The 17,275-nt window shown below is 41.3% G+C and overlaps 1 protein-coding gene across 8 annotated transcripts in view; it reads right to left on the bottom strand.

The window, feature by feature from the left end:
* FAM13A (family with sequence similarity 13 member A) overlaps positions 1-17,275 on the bottom strand; it is a 133,310-nt gene that overhangs the window by 74,154 nt on the left and 41,881 nt on the right. For all 8 annotated transcript variants that reach the window (XM_082050175.1, XM_082050179.1, XM_082050177.1 and 5 more), the window contains exon 6: positions 909-1,081. In XM_082050175.1, coding sequence (XP_081906301.1) covers positions 909-1,081 — 173 coding nt within the window. The remainder of the gene's footprint in view (positions 1-908; positions 1,082-17,275) is intronic.

Here is a 17,275-nt window from a genome sequence, read left to right as displayed (position 1 = left end):
AGTCACTCGGTTACGTGTCTGGCAGCACTGCCTCTGCTTTGTGTTCTGCATTGGAATGCAGAGATCCTGTGGTGTTGTGTTTCATGACGTGTAAATAGCACTATTTCCCGCATTAGCCAACTCCATATTTCAGTAGCATACAGCAATTTCCCACAGTAACCTGAGTCCTTCATTTTCTGCACTAGACACGAGAAGAAAGGGAATGACAGATTCAGCGAAAAGCTACTGGTTCAATCTTGATGTTCAGGAAAGGACTTAACAAAAAACCAAACTGACCATTACCTTTTCACCTCATTGACAAAGTGCCAGCAATCAAAACTCAAGAGGCTCTTTTAGATAGATACTCTTACAGATGCTCTAGACACATAGATTCTTATAGATAAATTCAGATAGATACTCTTATAGATACGATTTTATTCTTTGTCTTGTCTGAACAACACGAGTACTATCATCGTTCCTGTGAGAAAGATAAGATTTCAAAAGGCCCTTCCTTTTTGGATTGAGAATGGGAATAAAGTCAGCCATCTGTTAAGATTTAAACTGAGCAGATCAAATATGCGTAATTACTCACAGGAGGTATCTACATTTTGGTTGCATCTTGTGCTTAGTGTCATTTCTAGTGCCTGATCTTAGATTGGTTCTGTCCCTCTGCACTCTTTCACCAAGCAAGGCCACCTTCATATGCCTGAAAATGTATATTTGAAAGGCAAACTAAAGCACGTAGCTGGCTTTGTAAGGAACCTCTTGGAATGTGAGGCTTCAACAGGGTTATGCACATTAATCTGCTTTACACCCCAGCATGCTGACTTTGTAAGCACTGATGGAAAAAAAATGTGTTCAAAATGCTCAGTGCTGGAGGTACAAAACAAACCAAGAAACAAACATAAAGACAAAAAAGGAGCACTAACCTGGAGAAAAATGCATCACTGTTAATGAAGGAGATTTCATCTGTTAGATCCATCTCCTTCCAACGTGAACCACCATCTGTTAATCGGAGGCTGACCTGAGGTATTCCATCTGATAGGCCTGGTTGTGGCACTAGGCACGTTTGGCTGGATCCTTCCGTTGTGGACTTTGTCATCTACAGAAGCAAAGAGAGAGAAAAATGAAATGTGAAAGGAAGAAAGGGCAGAGTTTTCAGATAATCTATAACAGAAATACATTCCTTATCAGCGTACAAGCAGCAAAGTATATGACAAAGTGTAAAACAGTAATATAAAATACATATAAATCAAACATTCTGCTTGATAAAGACTATTTAAAGAAAAATAGAGGTGTGTCTATTGAAAGAACAGGGCCAAGAGTGAAATTAAAAAGGAAGGTAAGTAAAATAAACAGAAAGTTATTTTCTGTATCACAGAAGATAGAATGAAAAACTTCCTGTTGAATTTGCTTCTTGACACAACTGGAGAAACAGATGGTAAAAGCAATGATACACCTCTTCTTAAACCCCTGCTCTTCATTTTTAACAGCAATTAATGTCAACACATGCCCTGGAAGGAAATTTCTCAGGCCGTCAACATTCTGGGTTGGCATTCTTTGCCGAGGCAGCCAGAACACAGAGTTGGAAGCTGGGCTCCTGAAATCCAAGACAATGCTTCCAAGCATCACTGAAACCATCTACAGAATGGCCAGGGCTCTTGCTCTGACCCTTCAGCAGAAGTGCACAGAAAGTAAGAAGAGGCAGTGCTGTGTCAGATGGGTGTCCTGTATCAGTGGTGGACAGCAGATGCTTAGGGGAAAAGGAGAGCGAGTTCAGAGGTCTGCCTCTAACAAATGCACTGCCTCAGTTTCTGGCAGTCTATGGTTTACAGCTTCTTTTGACTCTGAGGTTGCACTTGCTTCACTGTGTTTAACAGCAAATATTTGTGATTACGTTCAGTTTGCTCTTGTGCTCACTTCCTATCTTTAGTCTTTGCAAGATCCTACAGCTAGGAGTTTCACAACACTGTTACATATTGATTAAAATTGGAAAAAAAAGTATATATTTTTTATATAGGGTGACGAATAATATTTCCCCTTTTGAATTATGAGAATTCTGCAGAGGGATCTGGATAAACTGGAAAAATGGGCTGATTCCAATGGGATGAAGTTCAACAAGGCCAAGTGCCGGGTCTTGCACTTTGGCCACAACAACCCCCTGCAGCGCGACAGGCTGGGCACGGAGTGGCTGGAGAGCAGTCAGGCAGAAAGGGACCTGGGGGTACTAATTGACAGGAAGCTCAACATGAGCCAACAGTGTGCCCAGGTGGCCAAGAAGGCCAACGGTATCCTGTCCTGTATCAAAAATAGCATGGTCAGCAGGACAAGGGAAGTGATCCTTCCCCTGTACTCTGCACTGGTGAGGCCACACCTGGAGTATTGTGTTCAGTTCTGGGCCCCTCAGTTCAGGAAAGACATTGAAGTGCTGGAGCAGGTCCAGGGAAAAGCAACAAGACTGGTGAAAGGACTTGAGCACAAGACCTATGGGGAGAGGCTGAGGGAGCTGGGGTTCTTTAGTCTAGAGAAGAGGAGGCTTAGAGGTGACCTCATCACTCTCTATAACTACCTGCAGGGAAGTTATAGCCAGGTGGGGATTGGTCTCTTCTCCCAGGCAGTCAGCAATAGGACAAGGGGGCATGGGCTTAAACTCTGCCAGGGGAAATTTAGGCTGGATATTAGAAAGAAATTCTTTACAGAGAGAGTGGTCAGGCATTGGAATGCCCTGCCCAGGGAGGTGGTGGACTCGCCGTCCCTGGAGGTTTTTAAACTGAGACTGGACATGGCACTTAGTGCCATGATCTAGTAAACGGACTAGAGTTGGACCAAGGGTTGGACTTGATGATGTCTGAGATCTTTTCCAACCCAGTCGATTCTGTGATTCTGTGAATTTGCAAATAACTGTTCCTCACCCACCTTCCCCATACCACTCTTGACTACTCCAGCAGTAGTCTCTGATCAGACAGAAAAATCCCAGTTTAGATAGTCTCTCATTTTACAGAAGTCACTCTGATGCGTTTGATCCATGTTGCTGCTTTTCTCTACGCCTTTTCAGCTTCTACTAACTAGATTTAGTCGTGGTTTCCTATCAAAATCCAACTTTTTATTTGCTTTCACAGTTGCTTACTGAGCTGACAGCTGTGTGAAGTTTCTGCAGTATCAAGATCTCTTTTCTGAAAACAATAGCTAATTTGGAGCTCACCAGTACACACATTTACATAATTTGTAGGTTTTTGTGGACAGCAGTTAGCACATAGTGACATAAATTCAACTAATCATTTTTTCACCTAATACATTAATAATTAGGAGTCTTCTCTAAGTCCCTGTAGCCAGCTTTTAGGTTTTCCTACCTTGAATTATTTTTTATTATCAGCACATTCAGTCTCTTTCTGTGTTATTATTGAAGAGGTTGAATAGCACAGATTCTAACAAAGATCTTTGAGGGACTTCACTCTCTCCACTGATAAACTGACCATTTATTTTTATTGCTTTCTAATTATTAATCCATAAAAAGTCTTTCCATCTAATCACAAGACATTATCCATTTGTTTATTAATTCTGCTTCCTGCTATAGTTTCTACAAATTGGCTTGATAGTAAGTCAGACTTCCTGGATCACTCCTGAACCCTTCTCATCCCTGGCATACCCCACAATTTTTTGTAAAATTCTTGGGTTCACCTGTATTTTGGAATGTTTTGTTTCACTCACAGTTGTTTTCAAATGCTTTGTGTGTGTTGAAAAGTTTCATGGGAGAGAAAGCTGCTTCTTACTGAGGTTTGAAGAAAATAAACTGAAAAGCATAATATTACATATATCAGAGGCAAAGGAAAACCAGACAGATACGTTGAGAGAGCTTCCCAGACCGCACGCTCCTGGTGAGATGCTGCCTTTGCTGATGTCGATGGGATTTTGCGTGGAGTCGGGATCCCGCCTTCGGACCAGCACTGGCTTCTAGCAACAGCCTGTCAGCCCATCTCCTGCAGTGGTCACTGATTATTGACACCATGGGAACGGGGCGCATAGCACCGGGCTGTCAGGCTGCAGCTCTCAGCCATCACAAAATGACAGCGGTGCTGTGATTTAAAAGGGGAGGACCATGTCTGTGGAGAGGAGGGGAAGCAGGGGGCCACAAATCGGTGGTGTTACAGGAGTGAAACACGACGGGAGGCGTCAGGGCCTGGGATCTGAAGGCACCAACTCACTGTATTCTGCTGGAATGGTTGTTAAGCCTTTCTTCTGCACTGAAATCTTGCAGTCACTCATCTAGCTTTTAGTAGCTGGAGGTGAGCGTTGTCTGTTGTGCCTGCACAAGGACCTCTCTCACTGTGGCTGCCTGATGCTACTTCACCACTACCTACTAGAGCTGACACCACACACACCACAAAAGCTCTCCACCAGAGTAACAAGAAACGGTGACCTTACATATGCACAAACTTCTGAACTAAACCAGTTCCTACACTGTCCTATTAGTACATATGGCTGTAAGCAAAATGGGCAACCTCTATGCTGTGCCACATATGACAGCAGTGATCAAAGCCTGGGAAGAAGCAGGAAGCCAGCCTCTGCACCCCACCATACTGTGTGCATCCTAATTTTAAGAACAACTAACAAAGCTAAATAATTTTGCTACCAGGTACTGCATTTATAGAACCTGCCTTACCCGACAAGAAGCACTAGGTAATGGGCAACATCTGAACAGCATGTATCAGATTCCCTCTGTGCAAATTGTTAATGAATTTCACACTGATTTACAGAAGGTCCTTATACTGAGGAAAACCATTACAAAACCTATTTACTATTCTGATGCTCTAAAAGGAAAAAAAAAAAAAAGTTTTGGTACAGTCTTCAATTCTTCTGTTTTTCTGGCAGTAAAAGATCACTCGGATGCAGGCACTTTCAACACAAGACTTGCCAGTCACATACAAGCAATGCAGGAAAACTCTGTTTGAAAGATCAGATTCAAATTCAGGATTACCACTGCATTTTTAGGACACACTTAATCATTATGAAGTGGAAGGAACCAGGGCTCTCTATCCTCTGTTCAAGATGATCTGTAAGCTAGTATTTTTATAGCTTTGGAATACCATATCACAGCATTGTAGTTACTTCTTTCGCAATATTCCCTAAAAGTAATGGTAAATTATATCTGAATTAAACTTCAAATTATATTTTTTTTCTGTGTAAAACTGCTTTCAGTTGCATCAGTATAAAAACACATGTAGAAAATAGTATCCCTTGAACTCATTCGTATTAAAAGTTAAATAAACTTCAGTAACAGCAGCACTTACCTGGAGTGCCACTGAGATGAAGACATGCGTAAGGGCAGACAAAGACTTCTGTAAGTTGAATTCCTCATAAAGCAGACTAAAGAACTATGGACAGAAGCATTCTAAATGTTTTTTGGGTGGTGGAGCTCTCAAGAGAATTTCTTTGTTCATACACACGTTTCACACAATGAAGTTTGAGAGAACAGGACCTTACAAGTGAGAACAATACCTGGCAAAACAGCAGTGCTCTAAGTTATTAATTATCAAGATGATACTCGAAGACAAGTGTATTTAATTGTTAAATGATAGAAAAGAGAAACCAAACCAAACCAGAACACTTTATAAAGGATATTCTAATTTTCTCCAATGCATCCCCTTTTGTTATCAGCCTAAGGTGCAACCTTACTCCTTGGGGGATGTGGAGGATAGCCAGCAAAACTCCTGGGAGGGCTGTTAACAAAGGCACACAAGAAATCTGTAAGAAGTTCAAGCGTTAGTTTCAAAGGAAACAAAAAAAAATCCCCTATGGAAACCTGTTGCATGTTGTAACACCTTTCTATATGCTGGATCTTGTCACACTCCATACCCAGTATTGTAGGAGGTTTGTAGTTACCTGTGCAGCACACCTTTGTTTATATTTTGCCTCCAGAGCAGGCAATCCACCAATGACAAAGAAAGATTCAAGTGAGGTTTATAAAGGTCGTGAGTGGAAGAACCCCCCTATTCTCCAGGTAAGAACCACCCTTAAATACAAGACAGTTGTTTTCAGCTTATTGTGTTCTTAAAAATATTAACAAATATAAAAGAAAGCCACTGCCAATTCATTGAAATACCATCTTGTACAGTGGATGCTTTGCTTCTCTCCAGAAGACTTTTGGAAACAGTCCCACGCTTTGTGTTCTAGCTCACAGCCCTTCACATTTGGTTTATGATGGATTTAGTTGTGGGTTTTTTTCCTTCATATTTAACACCATTTCATCAAGCAAATGTTAACCTGACTGCACTGCTTATCTCTTTGATCACTGTTACAAAGTCTAGTTGAAGGCAAGTAACCAGCTGTAACAAATTGGATGATGGGGCAGAGTTTGCAAATCAAGTTCATCAGCAAGTTTGCTGATGACACACAACTGGGAGGAGCAACTGACATGCCACGGGGTCATGCTGCCACTGAAAGGGACCTCAGCAGGCTGGAGAAATGGGCTGACAAGAACCTCATGCAGTTCAACAAGGGGAAGTGCAAACCCCTGCATCTGGGGAGATGCTGGGCGACAAACACCTGGAAAGCAGCTTGGCAGAGAAGGACCCGGGAGTCTCGGTGGGCACCAAGTTGACCACGAGCCAACAATGTGTCCTTGCCACAAAGAAGGCCAACGGTGTCCTGTGCTGCATTATGAAGAGTGTTGCCAGCAGGCTGAGGGAGGTGACCTCCTCTGCTCAGCATTGGGGAGGCCACACCTGAAGTGCTGGGACCAGTTCTGGGCTCCCCAGTGTTGTACAAGAGAGACACAGACATACTGGAGAGGGTCCAAGGAAGGGCCATGAAGATGATGAAGGGACTGGAACATCTCTCCTCTCAGGAAAGGCTGCAAGAGCTGGGACTGTACAGCCTGGGAAAAGAAGGCTCAGGAGGGATCTTATCAATGCATACAAATACCTGAAGGGACGGTGTAAAGAGGATGGAGCCAGGCTCCTTTCAGTAGTGCCTGCTGGCAAGACAAGAGGCAATAGGCACACACTGAAACACAGGAGGTTCCCTCTGAATGTCAAGAAACACTTTTTCCCCTCTGAAGGTGGCTGAGCACTGACACAAGCTGCCCAGGGAGGTTTTGGAGTATCCATAAATGAAGATATTCAAAAGCTGTCTGGCTATCGTCTGTGCAACTCGCTTTAAGTGATCCTGCTTGAGCAGGGAGGTCGAATAGGATGACCCTCATAGGTCCCTTCAACCTCTACTACTCTGTGATTTTGTAATTTCCTCTCTGACATTCTCATCTATCCAGCAAATGAACTAAATATATTAATTGCTTCATACCGAGCTGCCTAATGTGGTGCGGCACACGTCAAAGGAGCATTTTGTTCCGGACGAAATCTAACTAATATGGTCTTCCAAAGAGAAATCTATAAATCTTTGTAAATACATACAAATCTTCACTTTGGAAGATGACATCAGTAAATTCAAGGACAACCCCAAAGAATAGAGATGTTTTGATTGGATAGCATATAATTTGATACTTGTCTCCTGAAAGTTTATTTTTATCTAGTGAAATGTAACCTCAACCTGCATTGAAAAAGATCAGACTTAGCCTGAACCAGGTATGCTGTGGGCTGTTATACTGTAGTTACAGGCTGTGGCTGCTGAAAGCATGGGCTATGCCAAAGTCTGCTAATCTCTAATTTAAAATACATCTTCATTCTCAGCTAAATACAAGTAAAATAGTATCAGATGCTACTGAGGATCAAAGGGACCATCCCAATAAAGGATAATTGAAACACCAAGGAGCAGACAACTAGGAGGAATTATTACACCATACATCCTGCATTTGGCTTTGCAACTTTGCTGTCTCAGAAAGTTCAGGTGCAAGGAGCTGCATTTGCAGTTTTAACAGAGACTAGACAGTTTTATGACCAGTATAAACATATGTCATGATGGGTGCTGAAGAAAGTGCAAGAAAACCTTTCCCCTAGAGGCACAAGCTGACCAGTCAAGGTGGCATCATCCCACACATACCACCACCAAGGCTCTTCATAACTCACTGGGTGCATCATAGGGATGTCTCATGTTCCTGTGAATTGTCAGAAGTTCCTGGTTCAAAGATCAAAGATAAATACGCCATATATTCTAAGGATCTGATGTGGTATCATGACTTTTTCTTTGTTATTGAAGAAGAAGGACTGCCCCACACAAAGATGAGTTTGGAGAGCTCTGTGCATATGCATCAACATGGAGTAAAGACACAAATCCTTAGCACAGGTCATATTGCTTTTCCAAGTACCTCACTCATCTTCTCAAGGAGGAAAAAGATCTTCCATATTCCATGATATGTGTGAACATGTAAATAATTAGGGCAATTCATACCCATTCGAGTAATTAATTATGAAGTCTAACTGCAAAACTTCTGGAAGAAGCTAGCTGTGAGCTTATATTTAAATGTCATAATTGAAAGGATGATAAAGATCTTTCCATAAGGTTATAATAAAAACCCAGGAGGTATTTAACACATATACAGTGTATTCTTTTATTTAAAACTGCATAGTACTGTTCCAGATGAGAAACCTTACTCAATAACTTCCTTAATAAACAAATGGTACCCTCAGAGTTGTCCACCAAAACAAAAAGGTCCACGTTACCTTCTGAAGGCCTTCATGTTTTGTAAGCTGAAAGAGCCCTAGGCTGACAAGTTGTGTAAATCAATACAAATATTCTACAGAATAGAAAAAGGGACCTTTCTTTGCAAAAACCTAGCCATGGCTGAGCAATGCAGGGAAATTGAGAATGTTGTGTTCTTTCTCACTCTAATCTCAATTTGGCTGGCTATCAGCACAAGCCTTACATGTCAATCTATCCACTCATCAGCATCACCTCTGCTTCATGAACGACCAAGAAATGGAGACCATTAGCCAGATGTACCCTCCTGCCTGAAAGCTAGCTAACCTGATTCAATCAGTTCAGTCCAGTCAAATAACCAGGGAATGAGCCATCTGCTGAAGTTGCTCAGGCTTGGTATTTGGCCACTGATACCTCTTGAAACAAATATATTACGTTCACTCCACTTAAAACACCAAATATTTCAATGGGATTTCTAATCACACGTACACGGAGCTGAAAGCTCTTTACCAGGCTTACTTAACGGTAATGACAATGACAGTGAATTGCATCAGGTCTTGCTTGGAGATGCAGACTTTTGCTGGAGGATTTAGGTCATCCTAAATTGTCCCAGAGAATCAGATGGAAATTCCTGCTGAGACAGCAAAGCCCTTCAAGTCATTCAGTGAACAGACGAAGTATTCATGCTATACTTGCATTGTTCTCCAAAGCTTCACAGTGCAGTCAGCTCTCGCACAACCACCAGCTTCACCACCATTTCATTGCAGTCAGAGACTTCTGGGATGAATCTGGATAGGATGAACCTCCAGCAGCTGTGAGGACCACATATCTTCCAAGCCCAAAGGGCTTTCAAAGGCAAGGATAATTCCACAGTGAGATTTTTCAGTCACATTTCTCTCACACTTCTTACATTATTCTTTCACTTTCTATTCCTATGTTCCAAAGAGGGTCTGATTCATTATGTTACTGGCCATGACATAGAATTTTTGTGTGTGCGGAAGCAAGTGCCAAAGTCACGGTTTGAATGCTATGTGTACTACGCTAGTTGGGACAAAGATATCAGACAGGAACAACATAATCTAAACATACCTGAGCTACACTGGCATATTTTTCCATAACAGTAGAGCTTTAGGCAAGGGAAGAGCTACAGAGGTCATCTATCTGGACTTCTGAAAGGCCTCTGACATTGTCCCCCACAACATCCTAGGGGGCTTGTAAGAAGGATGGGGGCAGACTTTTTAGCAGCATCTGTTGTGATAGGACCAGGGGTAATGGTTTTAAACCAAAATAGTGTAGATTCAGGCTAGATGTGAGGAAGAAATCTTTTACAATGAGGGTGGTGAAACACCGGCCCAGGTTACCCAGAGAGGTGGTGGATGCCCCATCCCTGGAGACATCCCAGGTCAGGCTGGACAGGGCTCTGAGCAACCTGATCTGGGTGAAGATGTCTCTGCTCATGGCAGAGGGTTGGATTGGATGAGCTTGGAACATCTCTTCCAACCAAAACTATTCTATGATGTTAAATCCTTAAGCCCGGACTGAACTTAAAGCAAGCAAAGAGTCACCTTTACTAAGACTGCTGTAAGTGTTAAAAATGGGCTTGTGCTGAAATACATGCTGAAACATAGATTCAGCTTAGAAAGTAATAAAATGTAAAAAAGGCATTAAAAGCCACCACAATTTGTCACTTCACCTACCACCTACAATATTGCTTTTAAAACCACATAGACATATTAGAGCTAACAAGTTCTTCTCAAAGAAAAAAGGCCTCATCATCCTAAATCACTGACACTGGGAGACAAAGATCAAGAGCTCTATAATTCTTACCAGGTTTAGCAGAGAGTCAGCACAGATAACACAAGCAGTAATGCATACTTGCAAAATCCAGTTACCAGCTCTCTGCTGTATTCAGAACCAAGCCCCCAATCCTTCCTTGATTAACTGCCACACTGAAATCATAAAGTCATGATGAATGGAGTCATCCTTACAATCTGTGCAGCTGCCACTGCCAAATTTGGATTTCTCCTACTCTATTTGTATTTTTAAGCATTAGATCACTAAAACACCTCCTCTCTACTCCGCCCTACTCAGATATCAGAGTTATAAATTTTAAGCCATCCTAAAACGTGTGAAGCTTTGAAGTTCAACGAAGTTATGATGGTTTATGCAAATTCCTGTGTCTTAATGAGGACAATACCCTTTGGATTCAAAGGGATGAGTATTATCTTTTAAATCACATCTCCACAGCCGCCATATTTGACACTACAAACAATGTAACTGCTTAAATGCTTAAAAGTAAACACACCCTTAGAAACTTTGTCACCACTGCAGGATTCCTGAGGTAGGGAGCTAGCAAATGCTCTCAGAAAGTCTACAAAATTCAAGCACAGCTATGTAGATAGCACATTCCTAGCTCCAGGGTTAGTTCACTTGTCACTGGCTGTGAATCCCACAATTTTGCCTCAGCAAATTTTCTCAAAGGTAAAGTCATGTCTCTGTTACAGGCCTATCAAAGCCCCTGGACTTCAAATTGTACAGGAATTACTTGTGTCAGACTTAGACCATTGCCTCGTGTGTAACTGCAGTACTGAATTTTGTCGGTCTTCAGTGAAGTTTTAAATTAATGCTGTAACAGCAAGTTAATTACTAATGGTGTTGCAGATATCCAAATCACAATAAACTCACTGCCTCTAACTGCACCAGATCCAGAGAGCTAATCTAAATGAAGAGCTGTAGACACTTATTTTACTTCTTAAAATGAATAGACCGGATTATGAATATAGACTGAGATTCACTGAGATGGTAACAGTTTTCCCCAGTTATGTCTCTACCTAATCAAACTCCTTAAAACTTTAGAAATGCTGCCAATAGAAAAGCCTGAAGAAAAAGAAATCTGTACAATATGGCTGATTCCGGTCTATGGCCACACGAAGCCACTCCAAGAGACTGCACTTGTGGTTTATCAGAGCTGTCTCGGTGGATGTATTTGAGCTTGCTACTCACTGCTCTTTGTATCAGGAAATGAAAAGGAGATGCATAGAGGAATCAGTTCCAGCTAACCTCATCTTCAAACAAGTCTACAGAAATGGGGCATCTCAGAATCTGCATACTTTGGCTACATAATTCAAACCCCTGCGCTAAATTTACAGCATCAGTGAACACAACCGTAGTGTGTATCCTGTGGACCACATGCTGTTACCCAGCCTCCAGCTGCATTAACTGGAAAATGTTTGGTTAAATTTACATTCTTACCAGACTCACTTCTCAAACACGAAGTCAAACCAGCCTACTCGGTGAATCCCTTAATATAGAAAGGCAGAGGAAGGGAGAAGCCCTATGCATGAGTACACTGTGTCTTCGTTTCCCAGTGTTTACCCAATGCTACCTGTGTTTTTGTACTTATTTATTTAGGTGGTCTTTATCTCAGTTTGAACTGACTGTATATGACTAAGAAGGCTAGACTTAATGACAAGTATAAGCTCCCTAAAAGACTTAATACTGTCCTTATTATTTCCCCATTAGCTCTATGCCCTAAGACATTATATGGCTTACTGAATCATTTTGCCACCAGTGAAAAAGGCCTTTTACTGCAAATAGATTGCTGCATGATACTTAGGAAAAATAAAACTAATGCAAAATACTTTGATAGCAAAGTGGCCATTTATTATGACCTGGGACAAGACTCGCATTATTGATACTTAAAGAAAACAAAATTTGGCCGTTTCCTCTGTACAACTGGCAATTCCAAACACCAAAGCTGTTACGTGCTTTACCAAAAACAACTGACACCCTGGTGTTCAAGAAAGGTCTGGATGAACAGTGAAAAAGTAAGGCTGGAAACACTTCCATTAGGGTAGATTCAGTGAACAAATTCCAAATTCTCCCTGAAGGCTAAACATAAAAACTGCACACTCCAGAAAGAGGTAATTTGAACCCAAAAGCTATCCTGTGCTAAAAACATTCAAATTCAAGAAATCAACCCAGTAGTAAGATTATGTTAAAACCTGGGATTCTCCATGGTACATAACAGGAGGTTGTTGGAGAGAACCAGCAGTAGCTTTTCTGCAGGAGGTCAGCTGAGGTTACCTGTGGGAACCCCTTCAGCCTCCTACCCTGTACAGCTCTACAGGCAGCTTTGTCAAAATGCTGCAAGTGTGCAGCACGCACGGGACAGAGGCCAAAACGCAACAAGAGGTATGGGCCTCAAGCCAGAAGATACAATAAGCTCCCAATGATCGCTGACTGCCGGGTGGCATCTGCTTGCAGAAGGAAACCTGGCACAAGCAATGTTCTGAATTCGGATGGAGACAACTTTCTCCACACAGATAGGAAGGAGTGGGATTGATGTAGACCTTGCAAGTCAGGGGTCTGTGGGTACAGCAAAGAATAGCAGCCTGCAGCCAAGTGCACAGTCAGTTCACTGCAAAACGAAATGTTTAAGTCTCTGATTCTGCAACTGCACCTGTTGAGGATTCCCTGATGGACTAACAAAGGAACAAAAAAAGCTCAAAAGCAAAACAAGCATGCATGCCTTCACATCAGGGAGATATACTGCCTAGTTTTGAAGTAATATACAGGAAAAGTTACATAGTAATACAAATACCTCCTCCTTCTTGAGGTAATACCAAATTCCTTATGTGCATGTTTTCCGGGAAAATATGTAATCATCTTCTCTTGCACTCCTTCCTAGAGATTTCCATCAGCTAACAGTTTGGCACATACTGTCTTTGTGTCACAGATGGTATTAATCCACTGAGAAAAACTCTTAACCTTTGGTATTTTTTTTCAGTTTCCCCTTTTAAATGTATGTAATTACTTTGGCGTACCAACTGCTAGTAACCTAAATCTGCCCCATATATAAGGCTGGTTCCACACACCAGCAAAGTCACTCACAAATTCATTTTTGAACTCCAAGGACCTCAGACTCCCATTTCTCAAGTCTAGTGTCTGCACTCCCAAGCAACACACTAACATATCAGGCTGGCTGTGTTTTCTCTTTTGCTCTGTAATAGAGTCTATGCACACGTGAACATCACCATCAGGTACAAAGCAGGGACAAAACAGCCTCATAGGTTAAACCAGTCAGTGGACTGCAAATGGTATTTAACTTTTTTTTCCCCTCGCAGTTCTTTTCCACATATGGAGACTGGAAAGACTGATCTACCAGTGCTTGGCCACGGCAAGTAACTGAGTGTTTCTTATGGCCTTTGTTCCATACTGTTGGCTATCCTCCGGCTTCAGTATTTTTAGTCAGTATCAAGCACAGTAGAAACGCCGATGAGATATCAGGCATCCTGCCACCTCCAATTACCAAGTGAAGCTTTGGTAACGAGTCCCAAGGTTGCTTTCATAAACAGATGCCTTGCACCAACCAGGAATTCTGTCACAGGCTCTGACAAAGGCAACTGGACATTATGAGAATCAAGAATCAGCTTAATCCTCTTTTGGGCATGCTTAGGTGGGGACAGCACTACAGGTCATGCAATTACTGCTGAATAGTTGGACTGTACCAGCTTCTTGTGTGGACACATCTAGTCCATAGTCAGAGTAGCTGTGGGCAGCAGCAATGCTTGAGAAACATAAAAATCAATTCTTGGTCGCTGTCCTGAATGTAGAGTCAGAGTATCCCTATAGACAGCAAGGATAACATAAGTATTTGTGTCCAAATCTCAGAGTTCTCACCTGACTATGGAAATACTGCTCCTCTGGAAGTAACTTCTGTCTTTTATTCATTTGGTTTCTTTGGACTCTCCTAGCTTGAACAGAAGATATACCAAGCATAAGAAGAACATATATGGCCAAGTGATCACAATCAGAGGAGAGATGTAGGAACAAACTTAGAAGGCTGAGTATGGTGATGATTTCTGTTTTTGGTTTCCCAGAGGGCAGACTTTTCTGCTCATGTCTGTACCCAGCTGCCCGTTCAGAACAACAGTGAGAGCAATAAAAGCTATGGTAGGTTACTATAGTTACAATGGGCATAATTTGATATTTTGATATCTTCTTAAAAACAATATGCCACCTCCAGTGAAGGAATCTTAAAGCAAATGCTATGCTGTTAAAAGGCAAATGTTAATGAGACCATCAAAACCCAAGGAATAGAGGTAAGACAGTACGGCACCCATCACATTCCTCCATTCTTCCTGTTAGCTGTTTGAGGTGTAAACAAGTAAGTGTTTGCCAAAGGACTTCTGTGTTAGAAAAGTGTGAACCTGTGCCAAAATTCAGAGCTGCTCCACTGAAGTCCATGTAAGTAGGTTGCGAAGTCTCAAACAAGCTGCTGAGAAACCTGCCTTTCTCCATGTATGGTTCTCCTCCTGTTCACAGCGTGACAGTGAATTACACAGTAATGAAAGAATTTGCTGCCTACAAGACACTGTTGGCACTGGCCTGAATTGTACTATATCCCATAAAGCGCAGACAGATCCTTCAAGGAAAATAAATTAGTTTTACCTCTGTATGTTTCTGCCCTGCAATACCACATGGCCAACTCATTAACAAAGGAACCCAAAGAACTGAAATGACGACTGCAAACGTTCACTGCAGCTACCCACCCTTCAATCTCTTCCTTCTCAGCAATAAGAAATGCTGTTTACAAAATCTGCAAAAAAGCAGGTTCAGGCCCTAGGGGTTTTGAAGACAGAGGGAGCAGCACTTTGAAGCACACCAATAAACTGGTACTACACGTGTTCGAGGTCAACTAGTACGTTTTTTTATGGCCCTCTGAATCAACACTAGGTAATACAGATAAGCTGAGACGCTGCTGGAAACTCCACTAGACCACGTAATAATACAGACAAAAGGAGTAAGAAACTTCCTGTTCTTGCAGAATTCTCCTCTGAACTAGAAAAAGAATTGGAAAATACACTCTGTACTGTAACAAGATCTTTAAGGTGATCTCATAGACCTTTTCCATCTCCTATTTTCATGGCATTGTATCTTCATTATGAGCATACCTCTAATTTTAAGTATGAGTCATTGCAGACAAATAGTTCAAGTGAGTCATACAGGTGTGTTAGACCAGATTCTTCTGTCACTTGCTAGCAAAAGTTAGAAATTAACATTCCTGCAGTCAGCATGGGACCAGGCTTGCCGCTGACTGAACACTATTAAGATGAGCATGTAACAGTCAGCAATTGCAAGAATCACGCTGTAAAATAATTGCTTTCATTACGTTGAATAGAGATGAAAAACAAGAACGCAAGTGTGTGAGCTAACCCTTTGATAGCACACTATTAACTGCTTCATCATGGGTTCTGTAACAGCACATGTAGATCGATGTTTTTCACTACAAAAATGCATTTAGTTTACACAAAATAATGCTTCCAAGGGAGCTGGGCATCTTTGTGCTGAGAACACAGCAAGCAGCTCCAGTTAAGAACCTATTAAAGATTAACCTCTGCAAGTCTGCTCAATACAGGCTGTGGTAAGAGGTCTTACGTACACCGGGCAGAGTGCATACAAGTATATTTTTGCGGTTCTCTATAAAACACATTTAAAGTTTTACAGTATATTCCAACACTTGCAAATCCCCTGTCCCCTCCCTATCATCCTCCAATTCACACTGGTTTTTACAAGGCAATCATGAGCACAGGGTCATACCACTCCTCTTACAAACTGGCTGTTTTCTCTAACTTCATGGCATATCTTTACGTTAATTAAGACAAGGGGAAGAACTCTCCACCATTAAAACAAAAGATGCAGGCTGAAAGACAAAAGCTACTAGAAGGTACCAGGCAGGCCTAACAGTCACAAAGGCTACTTGGAAGACTTAAAACAAACAAAGCAAAACCAGAACCTCAAACACAGTTCAAGCTGAGAATCCGCTGTTGTCACTGTTTTATTCTTATATATTAGCTCCTAAAGGACTGTCAGTCTGTTTTAAGTTACCTTTTAAAATCCAGAAAGTAGAAAGAACATGTGCTCATTTCCAATTACATGTCACACTTAAGTAACTAAACATATTTTTTTAATGTATTTTTGTTTTTTAAACATCATGTGAACTTGTAGCTCAAAAAAATTAAGATATTTTAAGATTTTTTTTTACTAATGTTATACTGGTTCCCAACACTACTAGCAGAGAATAAATAATTGCACATCTTCAGAAATCCAACCCTGGCTCTCAGAACACTCTCTAGTATTTGGATTCAAACAATAAACATAAGTTGTAATCTTCAAATGTGAGCATTTGAAGTCAGGCACCTGCATTCCACATGGAGTACTAAAACCATCTAAATTTAGTCAAGTCACATTTGCAAAGAATTAAAGAGCAGATGTCTGTCTGTGTTTCTGATAAGAAAGATTACATAATTACACCAACTTTTGTACTGGCATAAAATACCAATTTATTATGTAATTACCTATATAGATTTCTGTGTATCTCTGAATTACTGAAGCTTGAGAATTCTTTGAGATTTCTATTTATTATTTTTTAGTGCTGCTTGTGAAATTTGTGAACCCATGGGATGAAATCTGTTGTGCTTTAAAGCCTAATTTCCTTTAAATCCAATGACATGGCTACTATACAGCTGGGATAAACCAACTTGGAGCCATACAACAACTAGCATGCATCCCATGCAGAAGTACTGCCTAAGCATCACTCTTCCAAACCATTATGGACTTCCAGAGAATGTTGCGAGGTGTAAAACTTCCTAGTAATTGCATACTTTCCATTCTCGTATGAAGAAAAAACATCTCAGTACAG

The sequence above is a fragment of the Streptopelia decaocto genome (assembly GCF_964273445.1).
Source record: "Streptopelia decaocto genome assembly, chromosome: 4".
NCBI lineage: Eukaryota > Metazoa > Chordata > Aves > Columbiformes > Columbidae > Streptopelia > Streptopelia decaocto.
This window is presented reverse-complemented; position numbering and strand designations above follow the sequence as displayed.